Consider the following 19,654-nt stretch of genomic DNA (forward strand, 5'->3'; position numbering starts at 1 on the left):
CATCTTTCTCTTTTCCCTACGTCACTAACCATTTAGTCCATTCTGAGGCCATACTCCAAAACTGAATTATAGATATGTGGCTCAATGGTTTGCCTACACTTGAACACACAACTACAAAGATTCTACTCATAAATGACCACTTGGAAGCCTAAATTCCATTTACAAGCTTTGCAAATGGACCTCTTTTTGAAAACCTGCCCCTCTATAGGAGATTTTGTTTGAGCAAAATGCATTGGTCAGCTATGGTAAGAAAACCAAATTGTAGCAGCATTAATATCCCAGGCAGTTAAGCCTTCTTACCCACAGGCTTTTGAGGAGTAGTTTCCTGCAGGAGGGGGAAGGGAAATAGGGTGACTGGGGAGAAAGTTATCTTAACCCCTTCATGTCTCACCTATTTTTCCTTCAATAAGGGTCATGACAGGGATAAGGAAGGAAGATCTCCCTTTCAGGAACCCAGTAAACACCTTTTTTGCCCCACTTTTCAGAGCTTTACAGCATTCAAGCAGTGGATAAATTATTTTAAAGAAAGTTGTGCAACATGCGGGGCGGCTCTAGCTTTTTTGCCACCCCGAACACGGCAGGCAGGCTCCCTTCGGCAGCATGTCTGCAGGAGGTCTGCCGGTCCCGCAGATTTGGCGCCATGCCTGCAGGAGGTCCGCCGGTCCCACAGCTTCGGCGTACCTGCCGCTGAATCTGTGGGACCAGCGGACGTCCCACAGGCATGCCACTGAAGGCTGCCTGACTGCCACCCTCGCAGGGACCGGCAGGGCGCCGCCCGCAGCTTGCCGCCCCAGGCACGCGCTTGGAGCGCTGGTGCCTGGAGCCACTGCTGGCAATATGTTCCTCACCACTTTCTCCTCTCAGGCTTCTCTTCCTTCCCCTCTTTGCTGAAACTTCAATGATTTTTAATGATGACACATTTATAATGCATTCCAAGGTATTCACTGATTGGATAACTGCTGGCTTGAAGAGTTAAGTCCCTGAGGCAGTTAATTAGTTTGAATGGTGAAGCATGAAATATTCAGCTGCAGCAATTTTGTTAAACCAAATAATTAATTTAGCTTAATTTGGACATGTTATATTCAGAAACTTGACACTTCACCTTACTTATCAATGGAACTCAAAACATTTTGTATATGTTAAGTACTTGGGCTAAATGTTATGTAGTCATACTTTGCGCGAATTTGATGTATGCCACAGTGTGACCTAACTGTCTCAAATTATTTAGAGCAAAGTATCATTGTCCTAAAGCTCTCACATTATTCCAGACTCTAAATCTAGGGAAAATGTGGTATAGATCTATGCAAGTCTAGTGTATAAACAAGAGAACTATATCATACAAGAATACTGCATTTTCTTTGCTGTCAAATTGCAATAGCCTTGTAATAGAAACACTTGAAATGAGTGAATGTTTGTTTTTTTTTCCTTAAAGACTTGTCATTATGTACACACATTATCTATAGGTATTCAGCAAGTACTATAGATGCATTAGAAATGATGGATGATGACAAGATTGATCTTGACCTTATAGCAGCACTTATCAGACACATTGTCCTAGAAGAAGAGGTGAGTTTCTGTATGATTTGCATAACGTATTTAAATAAGTTAATTTTCTTTCTAGCTAAATCACTTGACTCATGCTGTCTAACAGTTTTCACAAAGCTTGATTGTAATTATAGATTTGAATTATTATGCTGAAACCAAAAATCTGCCACTAACAATCAATCCTATAAATGTTCTCAGGTCATATTGCGTAGCAAACTGTTTTTCCTCCCACTAGGAGCTACATATCTAAAAAACAAAAGCCTTATATGGGCTTGTACATGTTCCCATTGGATTTATATTCTTTACAAAATCACTCACTCAAATAAAATATTTAAGTTCAGATTCTTCTCTGCTTACAGTAGTGTTACAATAGAAATATTAGGTGTGATCTATTTTAACAGCCATGGGAAAAGGATACAATGTTAGAACATGACACCACATTTCAGGAAATTCTGCATTGTGGTCAGCAGTCACTAAAAATGTCAAAACATAGATGGAAATTATTTGGGATTACATCACTAAATTGAGGCTGAGATTTTTCAAAACCACCTGTAGGCTTTAGGTGCATAATTTTCATTTAAGGCCCTGATTCAGGAATGCACTTAAGCACATGCCTTATTGAATCAACAAGATTTAAGCATGTGCTTAAAGTAAGCATGTGCATAAGTGCCTTTGAATAGGGGCCATTGACAAGAGTTTGCATTTAAATCTTCATAGCAGCTTTGAAAATCTTACCCTAAAAATTCATGCTTCTCTTAGTGATAACTACTGAACCCTATTATGTAGCTCTTATTACCTAGACAGGGAGCATTGTTTAGTGAATAAAGCACAGAGCTCTCCTACTGGTTCTGACACTGACGCAACTTGTTTTTTCTCGTCTGTTAAGTGGGGGTAATAGTTTAATTGGATATTAAGGCTTAATAAATGATTTGTGAAGTGTTTTGCAGTCTTTTGATGGAAGGTAGCATAAAATTTAAATGAATTTGTTGCGAGTTGGTATCTTTAAATTCATTGTTGCACTCAGTGTATGTCAAAATCAACATCAGTAGTGTAGTAATCAAAGAATGTAGTGAAGAATTTAATTGTGCAAAAATCACTTTAAAAACACTGCCTGGAAACTTCATGAACATAAAAGTAAATCACCAGCCTTCCACCTTCTTGCTTTTTGTTGACAAATGGGTAGAAAAATTAACTGTACTGTTTTGAGTTGTAATTTACTTCTTTACAGTATCATGTGCTGGGCAGATAGACTTTAAATTATTTCAGCTGGGTAAACAGATACATTAAAAAATGTTGATGCAGTGAAGCCTGTGAATTATTATAACTTAATGGTGTCATATTAGTTCAGATGTTTACTACACATACAACTAGGAGGCTCTTGTCCCGGCTGTTTTAAGGCTGTTAACTTGTAAACTATAAACTTAGTATTAATATTTAATACAGCATTTGTATTTTTTTAGTTCGTCCTGGATTTACATTAGCCCATTACATCTCTGTATGTGCCTAATTACACATCTAACACAATCAGTTATATTTTGTTTGCTTAAAAATTAATGGATTTAAATTCTTACTATTGCTTACCTCGGCAGCATCATGCTTTTGCTGCTGCTAGAGGCAGTATACCAGACTAGATTGCCATTGGGTCTGATTGAGTGTGGTAATCCTTGTTTTTTCTTTAAATTAATCGTATTTAGAATTCAAGTTTAATTCTCCTGGTTTTTATTTGAGAAAGTATGTCATGGAATATGCAGGCATAAATTAGAGATTAAAATCCCTAATGAAATTCTGAGAAAAAGATATTTCAATTACTTATATACATTGTCAAAAAGGTTCTACACTTGAGACAATGTAACAGATATCAAGCACTGTAATGTGAGTTAATTATCGGAAGAAATAAGTGGACCATGGAATAATTCTGCCTTCTTTGGACAAGCAGCACATTTGTTGACTCTTACCTTATTTTAAAGGGATTGTCAGGTATCAAACAAATATTTATAAATATCAGATTTCATATGTTACAAATAACTCATTAGATAATTAAAACCGGAGAGTAAAACCTTTTTGCTGTTTGTGCTGCTTGCTTTGCATTCTTTTGTTTGGAAAATTAAAATAAACTTGTTAATAGTTCTTATTTAGTTGCACTGTCAGTTTCTCAAACTAGTGTAAAGCTACAATATTTTGGATTGCAAACACTACAGAAGAACGTTTTTAAATCAGATTTCCATTGGAATCTTTTTAAAATCCAGATAAAATTTATACAGTCACTCCTGTTTAAAAACAAGTTCATAAAATTTTGTGGAATATTTGATTCAGTAGTGTCTCAACTTAAATGTCATCCATCCAAGATATTACTCAACATTTGTATGTTTGTGTAATTTAGTGTGTAATTTAATCTTTTTTTCCATTCATATATAGGATGGTGCAATACTGGTGTTTCTCCCAGGCTGGGACAATATTAGCACTTTACATGACCTCTTGATGTCACAAGTCATGTTTAAGTCAGGTAAAAAATAATTATGAGAATAGTATTTTATTCTTAGTGACCATTTCCTTAGCAACTTCTCTGGTTCATCAGCTTCCCCCACCTTTGTTGGCATCCCTCTATTCTTTTCCTAGCTCCCTCCTCTCTGTGCTTATCATTATATATACGATATCTTTGCACTTTTGTATTGTCGTTCATCCAAAGATCTTGCCAGTGACACTTATTCCCATGGTTGAGTTTCCATCTCCACGTTGATGACTCTAAACCCACATCTCCCTCCTTCTGTCCATTCTCACACACAGAACTCTCCTGGATGGTCCATCTCTATCCAAATATGAACTTTCCTTTCTTCCTTCCCCTTTGCTGTTGACAACTCCTTTAAAACTTGTTTCTCCTAGGAAGCTTTATTATATTCCCATCCCCAGTGATGCCTTTATTTCCCTCCTGACACTGAACTGTTTGCCCTGTGCTTTAGATACCAATGGTTTGGGAAGTGTTGCTTCTTCAAATCGCTCTTCTATCTATGATACAAGATGAATTGTTGAAGGAAACTGACAGTATGTTTATACTGCAGTTAAAAACCTGTGGCTGACTTGTGTCAGCTGACTTGGACTAAGGCTAGGTCTATACTACCCGCCTGAATCGGCGGGTAGAAATCGACCTCTCGGGGATCGATTTATCGCGTCCCATCGGGACGCGACAATCGATCCCCGAATCGGCGCTCTTACTCCACCAGCGGAGGTGGTAGTAAGCGCCGCCGACAGAAAGCCGCAGAAGTCGATTTTGCCGCCGTCCTCACAACGGGGTAAGTCGGCTGCGATACGTCTAATTCAGCTACGCTATTCACGTAGCTGAATTTGCGTATCTTAAATCGACTCCCCCCTGTAGTATAGATGTACCCTAAGGGGCTGTTTAGTTGCGGTATAGATGTTCAGATGGGAGCCTGGGCTCTGGGACCTTCCCATCTCACAGAGGCCAAGCTCTAGGACCCTGTGAGATGAGTGTTCCAGAGCCCGGACTCCAACCCAAGTTGGAAGGTCTATACCTCAGTTAAACAGTCCCTTAGCCCGAGTCAGCTGACACAAGCCAGCCAGCATGGGCCAGCCATGGTTTTTTAATTGCAGTGTAGACATAGCCAAAGTATTGAAGTGGACTGGTATATTAATAGGCTTAGAAGGATTCGATTTTATCTATACTTTATCTATAAACATTGACTTCACGGTACACCCACAAACCAACTAAAAAATATTTTCATCGATGACAAATGAAATTGACAAATAGGCAAAGTAAGAAAAATGCTGCTTGAGGACTTATTAGCGTTTGATTTAAGGATATTTAATTTGTATATTTTGATGTGATGACAATTCGGTTTTTAATAGTTATAAAGCTTTAACTTTTTTGAATCTCATTGTCTACTCATTAAATAGTTGTCTGAACCCCTATTGTTTGCCCCCCAATAATTCCTGCATCTGTGAAAAATTTCAATTTCTAGAAATTGAAAATATACTTTAAAACATTGATATTATCCATTGAAATAAAAAAAAATTTAAAATTGAATTTAGCCATGCCTATATATAAAGTATTCACTTCTGGACTTGTAAGTTATCACAAGAGTATGGGTGTACAAACTACCATTATATAAAAACACAAACATGGAGTATATCTGTTTCTGCTGCTTATTCCTACCTCAAGTGATAATACCGAAGATGGTAATTTCCACAGCAACAAATTGTTGCTACATCTGATACTAGATATAGATAAAACAGTAAAGATAGATGATCTCTTAAACACCACTCTTGGTATATTGCAAATGCTTTCAATCAAGTATCTGCAGAATTGATGCTAAATCTTGATTTTTTGTTTTTTGCATATTTAGAAGCTCTCAAGTTGTGCTAACCAGTCCCGAATATAATACAGCAAGTTCTGTTCCACAGATCTTACCAGTTTCCTTTTTATTCAAAATCTTAAAATTACTCTAAAGATACAGATGTTACAGCACAGATATGCTTAGAGAGCCACAATAAATAGATGCTATGATTTTTAGAATTAAACCAAAGACAATGGTTTAAAATTTTTTCCTATGGCTGACTCCCACCTTTCTCTTCTTTTTGCTGATGACTTTGCTGTTGACTAACCAGAAGGCCATTGGCTCATATATTCAATGCTGACAATCAGTCAGCTTCCTACTAAGCACTTCATCTGTCATTAACCAGCCAGTACTGCATTGCCAGCAGAAGCCACCTATGTTCTCTGTAGTATTGCTTATATGTTAATGTGGAACCTGAACAAAGCATGTGATAGAATATGGATTGAAGATGCAACTGATCACATAATTCAGCTCATTAGAAATGTGTGTTAAATTCTAAAAACTCCATGGAAACTGGTAATTTTTCCATAAGGTATCGGTTAAATTAAACTGCAGTATTTCATATGACTTTTTTAATCCCCAAATCAAATGGCCTAACACAAAGGTACAATTTTGTCACAATTGCAAAAGCCTGCAGCACTTAAGAAAAAGATCTTAAAATGAAAGTGTTACATCTGTATCTCAACAGAATGCTCTGTATTCAAGGTTAACACTTGAGCAGAATTTTTAAGGCTGCTGCCCTTAATGTAGTGTATATAGAACAGGCTTACCACTCCTGTTTTCAGAATCTTAGTCCCTTCACAGTAACTGAGTGGTCATTTAATCATAGAAATGTAGAACTGGAAGGGACTTCGAAAGGTCATCAAGTCCAGTCCTCTGCCTTCACAGCAGGACCAAGTACTGTCCCTCACAGATTATTTTGTCCCAGATCCCTAAATGGCCCCCTCAAGGATTGAACTCTCAACCCTGGGTTTAGCAGGCCAATGCTCAAACCACAGAGCTATCCCTCCCTCCATTTGAATCAAAATGTTTCTTGAACTGATGGTACATGAATCTGACTTGTTGTACTACATCCAAAATGGAAAACTGTTCATAGAGAAAAGTGAATTCTTTATCAAGAGAAACTGCATGATTGCCATGTAGTTATGCTTGTCAAAAACCTCAGCATTATTTTAGCTAAACCTTATTTTAATATGCTGCTGTTTGGCCCAGGAATGTGTGTGGGGTTTTTTCCTTTAATTGTAGATGCTCATATCCTGAACAACCTAACACAGATATGACTTGTTCAGACAGGGACAGAATTCTGTATTTAGTAAGTTTTTCATTCTCTTTCTCCAATGAAAATTTAGACTAATGCAGTTTAGCTGGATGTGGTGTGCTCAAAAGAAGCGTTAGGTATATTGATGATGTATTACCAAAGTACTGGAAAGTACATTTATGCCAGTTTGAAGAAAGGTGACTAGGAATGAGAAACACCTCCTTTTTTATCCTTTGTGTCCAGATGATTTAGTTTTGTTGTACAGCATTGAATTTTCCATGACATACCATTATGTTTACTGTTTTAACTTTCAGATAGGTTCATTATTATACCTCTGCATTCACTGATGCCTACTGTTAACCAGACGCAGGTATGTTTAATTACTTACAATATTCTTAACTTTTATTGTGTGTTAAACTATAGTAAATATTGGTAAATTATAGTAAATGTCTCTTGTTTTAAGTGAAATCTTCTAAACACATAGATTTTGCGGATAAAATTGGTTTGGTTTTTTTTTCAAATATAGCCAGTGCATAATTTGAAATAAAGCTAAGTGAATGTTAAATTTCTCTTTGGCTTGTAGTAAATAGTCCATTTGTATTTTTATAGTGTTTATCTATCCAGATGGCACTGCTGCAGGTACCTTCGAACATGGTGTTGATTATGACATTATTTAGCGCATACAAAACAGATATGAGGACAAGTGTAACTGTTCAGACCTGCAAAACACTCAAAATGATGTTGTGCTTTGATTGGTTTTGATAAATAGTCTGTTTTACTTCTGTTAATTATGTATCTTTTTCAGGTTTTCAAAAAGACCCCACCTGGAGTACGGAAAATTGTAATTGCTACCAACATTGCAGAGACTAGGTAAAACATATTTTTGTTTCTATGTAGGTAGCCACATTTTCGTCAAACACAATTTTTGCAAAATAAATGCTAAATCATAACATTAAAGTAAAATTGAAAACTGTTATATATTTCTAATAAAATGCATTTGGTTATTCATAAATAGGTGGTACAGTAAATTAGGAATTTTTCTTTATAAATATACTAGACTAGATTGATTAAATCTTCAGACCTTTTTATTGGAAGCTGATTGGTCTGTGGAATGGTCATAAAGTGACTCAGTGAACAGATCTGTTGTATTATTAATCTGAGCTACTTACTATTCCTGACAAGTTTTTTACCCCTTTATTTAAATCCTGTTACCACTGCAGGGCCTGGTTAGGCTCTTTTTCGCATTGCTTATCAACATGACGGTCGACTACATTCCACTACAGAACATTGATAGTTCATGATTAAGAAAATATACAACTTGACTGTAAGATCCCAAGTTGAGTTTGCAGAGCTGATAGTTAAACCACCTTTTCACTTGTAAACTGAGAAAATATAGAAGTTAGACAATAAACATGAGCTTCCATGATGCCATCATTAGATGCTTGAAGCTTTTTAAGTATTGGTCAAACTTTTCATATAAATTAAGCTAATGTACAGTAGCCCCTTTTTTACCATGCTTACATTTTCTAAAGTTCTGTCCATTGCCTTCTATAGTTATTTAAAACTAGAGGACCCTTCTGTAAATCTTCCATACTTTCTTATAACATATAATAACTATGCCAGATAGTTCCAGCTATGAGTCCTGCTGAAGCATGGAGATCGTCTACAGGGGCTCATGTAAGTGTCAATTTCAGTTCATGGCAAAGCTTTAGAAATTCTTTTAGCATATGGCATGGTTTTGGAGAATTAAACTTATTGTTTTTGGTATATGAAATGTGTTTTTAAAAAAACACTCAAATCTTCCACTTATCTGCCCCTTTTAGAATGATTCTGTGGTAATGTGACATCTACTAGTGAGTGATACCAAGTATTATCACAATATTACACTTGCTGGTGTGCTTCAGCAGAGCAGGAGGTGTGGTTAGCCTTACTTCAGAGACATGTGAAATGAATGTTTATAAAATGTGTGCAGCATTGTCCCTCTCTTTTTTTGACGTGCAGCAAGTAAGTTTCATTTGTTGTATTTGCAGAGCACTTAAAATTACACCAATGAAGTTTGTAAATATAATGCATCATCTAATACTGCAAGTAGATAAAGTATATCCTGCACTCTGTAGACTAACTTTTCTATGCATACTGTAAAGATAAGAAAACCACTTATTTTTGACAGCATTACCATCGATGATGTGGTATACGTTATAGATGGAGGAAAAATAAAAGAAACTCACTTTGATACGCAGAACAACATTAGCACAATGGCAGCAGAGTGGGTTAGTAAAGCTAATGCCAAACAAAGGAAAGGTCGAGCAGGAAGGTAAGAGAAATGACTATCGATATTAGAAAATTTCTATGTTAATAAACTCTAAAAGGGAAACAAATTTGTTGAGCTTGGAAGTTGAGAACTTTTAATGTCTAATAAATTACAGTAGTGTATCTTAAGGCACTTTCTTTTCTGTTTTTCAGTTTCCATTATAAAGCATAAGCCTATGACTCTCTCATTCTTTTACTGATGGAATGACTTTGGCATAGTTCTGGGAATGACTTCTTATTTAACTTGATTGGCTTTTGAATATTTCTAGTAGGAGTACTGAATTTTTTAAACTCCATGGTGTTAGTAGTCTTATGTTACCTCTTCATCTTTACACCTTGGGAGAATATTGAAGCAAAACTTTGTCTGTAAACTTAAAAACTGCTTTCCTTGTCGAACACTACATGGAGCACTTGTTGTCTAGCTTATAGACCTTGTCTGTGCTCTCCCTCCAACCTTTTCACTGCTCCTTCATTAAATGTTGCCGCTGTTGGTTTGTTGTTCTCTAGTGCTCCTGCTGTCTGAAACATTCCTCTTGTATCCTTCTGCCTTATTGGCTCTTCATTGTATTTCAAAACTCTGAAATTGCTTTTTTTTTGAATACATGCTTTAACTTGTATACCTTTATTTTAAGGCCTTGAAGTGTTTTGGGATATACTATGAATTTTGGAAATTTTTGATTTTTGGGGGGAATATACTGTTAATTTTTGAGTGTTTGGGAGAAGCTGTCAATGTAGTTGTAAGTATTGTTGAAAGACAAAATATTTCTTACACATTTTGAATATTAGAGTCCAGCCGGGTCACTGTTATCATCTATATAATGGTCTACGTGCCAGCCTATTGGATGATTATCAATTACCGGAAATCCTAAGGACACCTTTGGAAGAACTTTGTTTACAAATCAAGGTAATTATCTAATTAGGGTTAGTTGTTCTAATATATTAGAAACTTTCCATGCTGATAAGAGAGTGAAGGGTTTGGCATTAGGTACTATGCTCAAAAACTTACTCTGATCCTGAGGTTGTTCCTATGCATAACATGATGTAACAGATTACAACTGATGTTTCGACAAACTATTTGACAGACCGCACTTTTAAGTATATTTGTACTAAAGTCTCCTAAATACCTGGTTTAATATTAAATAAAAGACAAACTCTATTAAAGTAAATCTGAATTATGCTGTTTCCCTGAATTCATATGCCCGCCAGCCAGAGAATTTTTTTCTTCCTGTTCACCAGCAGGTCATAAGACATGGCACCCTAAAGATGGGTGTCACATAACTTACTAAAAACAATTAAAACGGACTGAGTTCACTGGCTTGCCGCTTTGTGTCATTACTTTTATTGAGTTTGTTTCTTTAGTAGTTTTGACACGGCAATTCTCAGGGAAATTGGCTGAACTATTTGCTATCACTCACACATCCTCAAATGTAAAGTCATAATTTAAGCAAAAATGATGAAGTTCGTGACTTGTAACAATTGTTGCCACAAGTGCTGGTCGTGTACCTCAGATGAGGAGTGTATCCTTAAACAAAACTTGTGACTGCAATAATACCTTTTCATTTTTATCTGATTGTAGGAAAATAAAAGAACGCTTGATAAATCTGAGTACTAACCTAGTGAAATTCAAACTTAAAAAGTTCTGATGTATCAGTAACTTTGCAAATTAGGGAGTAGCTTCTCAGAGGTCTGCAAATGTGTACTGAATTAATGGTAACACACAACTCAGAATCATATCTGTCAGAACTTGCATCTCTTTTATTTCAGATTCTAAGGCTTGGTGGAATTGCTTATTTTCTGAGTAGGCTAATGGATCCACCATCTCGTGAAGCTGTGATGTTGTCCATAAATCATCTAATGGAACTGGTAAACTAATACTTAAACATATGCTAGAACATGTTATGTTCAGGTTCAGTGTGTTGACTTATCGAACTACAGAAGTCACTCTAAAGATCAGTACTGAGTAATGTTGCTGAGTTACCTTAGTATAAGATAATTTAGACATTGCTCATTATATGCATTTTTGTTATTGGAACCACTCAGCTTCTAGTGGGTCTCTATGCATCCAAGCTGTACTTTACTGCACTGGAGGCACTATACTTTCTCTCATGCCTTAAGAGGTATGCAGTGTCTGCTACTAACCAGTGTCCTGCCTTCCAGGGTGCTGTGTGACTGAGGAACAAAGGGGAAATAATTTTAATTTTATTTTAAATATTAAAAATGTTTACTGTGCCAGATTTAAGTCACTCTTCAGGAACTTGACTTTCTAAATTATTCACATTTATGCAACCTTTTCTTGAGGTTTCCCAGCTGAGCTTTAATTCCCCTGTCTCTACTGCTTGAAAACTGTGCCATCTGCTTATGACTGTGTCTACCTAAGACTTCCCAGACTAGCCAGATCAATTAAGTGTTTGAGATTTTTCCATGGAAAATAAAACTAATTTGAAAGAAGAATCTAATTGTGAACAGCCACTTGACTGGCAATAGGATCACAGGCATAAGTAGGGACTGAGGCCAATAAACAAAGTAAGATTGACACGTCAAAGTGACTTTTCTATCAGTTGTCAAGTGTAGCTTTGCTTTTCAGATGATGGGGTTTAGTGACACACTTGTGCTGATGATTTTTCAGTTGGTACTTTCTGTTACCTGCAAATATCAATTGAAGCAGCCTGTTCAGTTGCAGTGCAGCAGCATTGGGAAGGATCCACAACCTTATTCGCAGGTTGGAGGGATTCTGAACAAGTTTAAGTAGAAGGAAAAACTCGGCAGCATAGTTGGTAGTGCCGTGGGAAGAGAAAGTTAGTAGCAAAAGGAGGGGTGAACAGAAAGGGGAAAAGATGTAGGAATGGTAACATGGAGTAAAAAAAAAACCAGGAGGGCACTGAGAAAAGAGCACTTTAAAGTGTCTTCAAATCTGTTGTTGACTCTTTTCCATCTAGGGTAGTGCCTTCAATACATTCAAGAAGTACTTTGTCCAATAAACTTTTTAAAGCCTAAATAAAAGGATGATTGTTGTTAAAGTAGCATTCTTAAAGACATTCTAGCACTCCATGTTCTGTATTGAATAATACATAAATTAAACTAAAAAAAATTCAAGATTGATTGCTTCTTCAGCTGTCATGTTTCCCCTTCTCCACTAGGCACATTGCCCGTCTTCAAAAAATTCTTCTTCTACCCCCAAATTCAAGAAGTGTGTGTTTCTTTTTCTAACAGAATGCTTTGGATAGACAAGAAGAACTGACTCCATTGGGTGTCCACTTGGCACGATTGCCAGTTGAGCCACATATTGGAAAAATGATCCTCTTTGGAGCTTTATTCTGTTGCTTAGATCCAGTACTCACAATTGCAGCCAGCCTCAGCTTCAAGGACCCCTTTGTGATTCCACTGGTAAAGTATCTAAAAAGAGAATTGCAAATAAAATGAACAAATTCTTTATATTTTAAAACTTGGCAGGATATTAGTAAGCGGCAGCATAAATACTTTAGCTTAAAAACTTCAATCTAAATTTAAGTTTTCCATAAGTGTGGCCCACCAATCTGTCACAATAGAGTGCTGCTATTAGCTATTGGAGGTCGCTTTAATTTGCATGCATAGAGTACCGCTATGTTTATCCTTACTTTAAAAAAAGGAAATTGGGAGAAAAATAGCTTGCCAGAGTCATGGATGTGTGGTATGCTCTAATTTATTTTTTATTTAAAGGGCAAAGAGAAAGTAGCAGATGCAAGAAGAAAAGAATTATCCAAGAATACTAAAAGTGACCATCTAACTGTTGTGAATGCTTTTGCAGTAAGTCTGTTTTAAGTTCAGTTGGCTTAGCCTTTGAAGTTGTGCTTTCAGTTTAACTGAAGAACTCTTGAAACAAAATACTTGATTCAAAATCAAATCTCATCCCCATACACTCACAAAGCATTTCTATATGGCCTCTTCACACAATCGTGTTTGCCCTGCTTGTGTTTCAGAACCTTGTTTCTGAGATAGTAGTAGTACTAATAACCTAATTCCCTGTTGGTAGCATTAGGGAGGGGTGGGGAGAAAGGGTAACTTCATAGATATGTTGCAGATGTCTAAATATCTATTAAATATAAAATGCTTTGTATTGAATATATGGATATCAAACCTTTTCTTTTTAGTTTTAATCACTTCCACTCATCCTTCCTTAAAAATCAGCGAAGTCCATAATTTTTCTCTCAGGGGGGCCAGGACTGACTGCACCAGTCTTGGGGAGATTCTTTTTTTAGCTTTTCCCATGTGTCAATGAGAACTAAGGAAATACTTCACTTAAAAGTCCTGCTGCACTATTAGTTCCAGGCTACTGCTGTTATCATCAAGAACTGTTGTTAGCAGTGAGTGGAGTTCTAAAGCAAAGGTTAGAGCTCAGTCCTAATTTTTAACGAATAAATATCCAATGCACAACTAGACTGATAAAACAAAAAATGAATCAAAATGTCATTTTACTCTTTCTATATACTATCTATTACCTTCACCTAGCAGATTATTTGCATTACATGAAAATCAAACATAAAAGGGTGCACTTCTGATCCCTTGGGGAAAAGCATAGCTATACTTTTTGCCCTTTTCAGTTTTTTACATATAGATATTAGTAAATATGTGCCCTTTTGAACTGTAGTTGAAAGTAGTTTCTATTTTCAGGGCTGGGAAGAGGTCCGGCGACGTGGTTTCAGAAGTGAAAAGGATTATTGCTGGGAGTATTTTCTCTCTTCAAATACACTTCAGGTAATTATCTTAGTAGTGTGGTGTGGCAGAAAATGTTTACTTGTGGGGAAAAAAATGTTTGACAGAGCATCATTCTCAAGAAGAGTTATGTTGTACCGTGATATTGTACCCTAGATGCTGCTTAACATGAAAGGACAGTTTGCTGAACATCTCCTTGCGGCTGGGTTTGTGAGTAGTAAAAACCCCCGAGATCCCAAATCTAATACCAACTCAGGTAAACAGTGGAAAAAGACAGAGGATATTTGATAGACTAATTCATGGTTTGTAGAATGCATTATTTACTGTGTTGTCGTCTACAGATAATGAGAAGTTACTCAAAGCAGTCATCTGTGCTGGTTTATATCCAAAAGTTGCGAAGATCCGTAAAAGCTTTAGTAAAAAGAGAAAAATGTAAGGCTTTAATCTCATGTTTGTATTAAAATTCTTTGCTGCATAGGTAGTTTTTAGGTGTTAACCAGTATCTTTGAAGTACTTGGATGCAATCTTCTGTGTAACTAATCATAGATGTGGATTTATTTATGTGAACTATGCAGTTAATTAAATCAGCAATACTTACAGTTGGAGACCTGCAAATACATCATTAAAATGATGACCTGACAATGTTGCATAAATATGTAATGTCACAAATATGGAAACAGAACGACTGTTTTTTCTCTGCAATTACACTTGAGACATTACATCCTCTCCCTTCCTCTTCAGTGGTTGGAAAGAAAGAGACCCCAGCAATACTAGTCCACTTGCTTACCTCTTCCTACTATCTACATTTTTCTCATATTAATAGCATGGGTACTGCACCTTTGACCAACATTCCAGGTGCTGAAGACCCAGTTCTTGTTGACACTCAGCCTGAACAGTACCTAGTCTGCTTGATCAGGTGCTGGAGATCAGCTTTAGTAACTGAGTCCCCCACCTTACCGTTTTTCAAAGTCAGAACTAAAGGTAAACCAATCCTAAAATCGTTTTCTGTAGCTTCCTCATTCAACTCACTAGAATGGTGCAGCACTGCATTTCTGCCACCAGGTTAAGCTAGTGTAAATGAGCAGCACTGGCCCAGTTGCAGGATTCTACTGCTGCCTAAAACAGTTGTTTTGTTCTACAGACCACTTTACAAGAGGTTCTCCTATTGACTGCCTCTCTTTCCAACACCCCAGTGCCCACTTTGTAAAACACTCCCTTCTGTGGGCCAGTAGCAAGCAAGGCTTTATGAACCACATTTGGAGAATCACTGCCCTGAAGTAAGTGTACTCAATTCTGGAACTCTACAATAATGAGTTCCAGAAGGAAGAAAATAACAATGCTATGTGCATATTGCAGTTGGTTTTTCCTCCTCTTGTTCCCTTGGGGGCTCAGTTAATTTCAGAAAGAGGATTTGATTTCCTATAGGCTATCCATGCAGTACCCTTTTACTTGATTATTGGGCTAATTATTGCTGTAAATATTTTGTTCTATATTCCTACATTTTCTGAATCCCAGTACTTGTTATAGAGAGAGCTTACATATGCTGGTGACTTGCATGTTTTCCAAGAAATTTTTGGCAATTTGCATTGTACGCCAACCTTTCTAAGTAAACTCATAAGTGCTCCCTTTAGAGAGAGGGTGAAAATGTCATGAATGTTTCCCTTTTTGAAAGAAATAAAGGTTAGATATAAATGCCTAAAAACTGGGTGCCATATTCTGGTTTCACTAACAAGGGACAGCTTAACCTCTAATGTGTGTTTTTAACGAGGTACAGCTTTATGGGAAAAGGTAAAAACTGGTTTTGAATGTTACTTATTTTCAGAAGTTTAGAACAATGTAGTGCAGAATTTGATGAAAAGACTACCAATTTTTTGATAAAATACTGATGTACCTTTTCAGAATCTGTGAATATCTATTTACCTCTAACTGGTGAAAAATCTTTTTTTATAAAGGGTGAAAGTTTGCACCAAGACAGATGGAACAGTTAACATTCATCCTAAATCTGTTAACGTGGAAGAGACAGAATTCCATTATAACTGGCTTGTGTATCACTTGAAGATGAGAACTAGCAGTGTAAGTGAACACTTTTACTACTTTCTGAATCTGTATGTTAATATATTTTTGAAACTAAAATAAGTAAACTTTTTAAAACATAAAGCGGCATTTTGCATTTGGTACAACTTAATATTTGACATAATAAAGTGGACAGGTAACTTTTGTTAAAATCAAGCCAATGTTGCCTTTCATAAATGTATATAACTAGCTCATTAATTGCAACTACTTAGTATCTTGACTACGAAAACATTCTTAAAAAAATAGTATCTTATGTTTTCAAGCAGAAGTGGGTTACCCTCTACTGTGATGCCAACTCTTAAATCTTTTCATATTGAAACACTATCTTAAATATTTTAATCGGCACTCCAGAAAGCCTTATTAGCTGCAATTACTACCTGTCATGTACTTGCACAAGTAAACCCCCTGAATCTTCAGGAAGCTTGGTAGCTAATGTGAATCCATAGGTGGCGGTTGGCTTGACTGCTGCAAACCTCATACTGCTGACCATCTCTGCTCTTAGTACTTTCCTCTGTGCCCATCTGTCTCCTCTCAATGCCTCCAAAACTCAGCTCCCGAGATGCCTTTTCCTGCTGGTGTGACAAATCACCTCCTGCTCTTTAGCTTCCCTCCAATTTCTAACTTTCCAACCCCTACTACACCTTTCCCACAACTCCTTCTGCACTCCTTCATGTTCCCTTTACTCTGCCTATATTTCTGTTTTTGACAGCCCCCTTGGCTCTTTCCCCACATTAGAATTTTTGCTTCTGATGCCATCCCATTCTTCTGGAACAGTCTTAAACTTAATGTTTGTCAATCTCTCTCCGTTTGCTTCTTGAGGATTGAGGGAAATTTCGAAGGGCCTGCCTTTGCCAATGTAGAATTCTGCCTGTAATATGCCGACTTTTTTTTTTTTGTACTCTTCTGAACTTACATGCCTGCAGATTGTCAGTTCCCTGGGGTAGAGACCTGGGTTCAGCACACTGCATCTGTAATGTAGTGCATTGTGTACTGATACCTTTGGATAAGTCTAATGGTAAAACAGCTGCTTCTAATAAGATTGTTCTTTCACTTGATACCATTAAGTGCATCTGGAAAGGAAAAATTTTTTTGCTCTAACTGGGACTCCCATGCAACTACCTTAACTAGAAGGATAAGTAATTTGTTTGACTTCAACAAAACTTTGTGCTAAGGGAAATTTGTCAGCATTCATGAACACGTTCATTCTTCACATTAATCAAAATATATGATTATATAATAGCAGTGTTTGAACTAGTCATTCAGTACAGGATTGAAATTAAGTTGATTTATTGATTCCGAAATAACTTTAAACAAATCATTTTAGGTAATGTTTTTATTTTTATTAAGCATCTAGTAATGTCATTTTGGATGTATTAATATGCTTTTTAGTGTTACTGAATACTTTTGACTTGTTACAGATTTACCTGTATGATTGTACAGAGGTCTCTCCATACTGTCTTTTGTTCTTTGGAGGAGATATTTCCATCCAGAAGGATAAAGATCAGGATACCATTGCAGTGGATGAATGGATTGTCTTTGAGTCTCCAGCAAGGATAGGAAATCTAGTTAAGGTGAATTTTTTTTACTCAGTATTTCAGTGCTAATGTTGGAGATTACTTGTAACTATAGAAAAAGAAAAATCACAATTTATTAAGTTGATTGAATTCTTAACCTTGAAAATAGTGGGAATTAATGGAAATACTTGCCTTTTACTGGCCAGTAGAACAAGATACTCAGAGATGCACATATATTTATACTTCTTTAAAGAGGACATAGCTCAGAAACATCACCTTGTAGTCAATTATTAAGAACAAACCTGCCAATTACTTACAGTTGTTCTATGCAGTTTGTTGTAGCCATGTGGGTCCCAGGATATTAGAGAGAGAGAAGGTGGGTAAGGTAATATTTTTCATTGGACCAGCTTCTGTTGATGAAAGAGAGACAAGCTTTTGAGCTTACACAGAGCTCTTCTTTAGGTCAATTCTTCCCGAAGAAGAACCTGAACATATCGACAGAAGTTGATCCAATAAAAGATATTACTTCACTCACCTTGTCTCTTTGCTTACTTTAAAAGCAGCTTTTGATCTTTTAAGTGACAATGTTGAAATTAGTTGGATATTATGGCTGTCATGAGGGGTATGATGGCTATTTATAGCAGGATGAAAGATACTTGTACATCTAGGGTCCACATGATTTTTAATAACTTGCATAGTAGTGTTAAACTATAATTTTCTAGCTTGTATCTATTTTTATTCCAACAAACTTTCTTATTACAGGATTTAAGAGGAGAATTGGATGATCTTCTACAAGAAAAAATTGAAAACCCACACCCTGTGGACTGGAATGACACTAAATCCAGGGACACTGCAGTGCTGACAGCCATTATAGACCTAATCACAACACAAGAAAATGAAAGTCCCAGAAACTATGCCTCTCGATTTCAGAATGAACGTTACAGTTGACACTATTATGTTGGTGTTTGAGAAGATGACACTTTCACTTGTTTCCTTTTATTTTATAGCTTTTTGTCTAGCTAGATGAAAGACTTTTTAGGGCAACTCAGTAATTCCACTCATACTGAAGAGCAGTTAATTTCAGTAGTTTATAATGGCTGTAGGTGCATGGCATCCAATGTTTAATGTAGCTTTTTAAATATGACAGTGCAATGCTGTCGGTGTCCATTAGTGTATGTGGTTTATTTTGTCCTGTCTATACTTGGCTTCTTTATAACTGTAACTCTTTCAAGGAAAAGGTGTGTAAAATTCAAAATATTGTGTTATATTGTTCTAATTCGTCAGATGTTCCTGCTGTCCATGGAAAATATCACATTAAGGTTTTTTGGGGAAAAGTAATCAGGTCTAGTTGAGGTTCAAACCAAGCAGCATCTTTCTTTCAAAACTTTCAACTGAAAGTAACTATTTCATATTTAAATATAAACTACCTCCAATTTCTAGACAAAGCAGCTGTTAAAGTGTACAGTGGTAAGAATCAAAATAATCTTCAGAACACTTTTCTCCCTCCTTCATCCCAATTATTCCATCACTCTTGCTTTCCCCTTGTACCCAGTGATCAGTATTGACTGAAATGTCAGAATAAGGCAGTGACTTACGGTAGATAAAAATCATGGCAGGAATAAGCTGTGCCAGATTAGTTACGTTCTAAATTTTCCTTTAGAAAATGGAGTAAATGTAAGGCATACATAATGTTGCATTAAATGTTTTTTTGCTAAAGCTACACTTGTTATATTACTAGTTCTGTTTCATGTTTGAATGCAATATGCTATTTGGAATTCCTTTTGTGAATCCTCCCTTAAGTGATGACACACTTGCCTTCTTTAGGATTTAGCGCATCCTCACATGTTGGGTTAGGGAATTCCCAGCCTTACCTTGAAGAAAATTGACCTAAAACAGTGTATCAGTCTTTAGTCTCA

At 36.5% G+C, this 19,654-nt stretch overlaps 1 protein-coding gene across 1 annotated transcript in view; it reads left to right on the forward strand.

Annotated features, from left to right (window-relative positions):
• DHX36 (DEAH-box helicase 36) overlaps positions 1-18,993 on the forward strand; it is a 31,762-nt gene extending 12,769 nt beyond the window's left edge. The window contains exons 11-25 of the mRNA XM_005286964.5: positions 1,464-1,566; positions 3,961-4,048; positions 7,467-7,522; positions 7,958-8,022; positions 9,323-9,466; positions 10,249-10,366; positions 11,227-11,325; positions 12,673-12,846; positions 13,159-13,245; positions 14,110-14,193; positions 14,308-14,407; positions 14,493-14,583; positions 16,104-16,224; positions 17,643-17,795; positions 18,501-18,993. Of these exons, the coding sequence (XP_005287021.2) occupies positions 1,464-1,566; positions 3,961-4,048; positions 7,467-7,522; positions 7,958-8,022; positions 9,323-9,466; positions 10,249-10,366; positions 11,227-11,325; positions 12,673-12,846; positions 13,159-13,245; positions 14,110-14,193; positions 14,308-14,407; positions 14,493-14,583; positions 16,104-16,224; positions 17,643-17,795; positions 18,501-18,686 (1,669 nt within the window). The 3' untranslated portion in view covers positions 18,687-18,993. The remainder of the gene's footprint in view (positions 1-1,463; positions 1,567-3,960; positions 4,049-7,466; positions 7,523-7,957; positions 8,023-9,322; positions 9,467-10,248; positions 10,367-11,226; positions 11,326-12,672; positions 12,847-13,158; positions 13,246-14,109; positions 14,194-14,307; positions 14,408-14,492; positions 14,584-16,103; positions 16,225-17,642; positions 17,796-18,500) is intronic.
• Positions 18,994-19,654: the final 661 nt, after the last annotated feature.

The sequence above is a fragment of the Chrysemys picta genome, chromosome 9 (genome assembly GCF_011386835.1).
Source record: "Chrysemys picta bellii isolate R12L10 chromosome 9, ASM1138683v2, whole genome shotgun sequence".
Lineage (NCBI taxonomy): Eukaryota > Metazoa > Chordata > Testudines > Emydidae > Chrysemys > Chrysemys picta.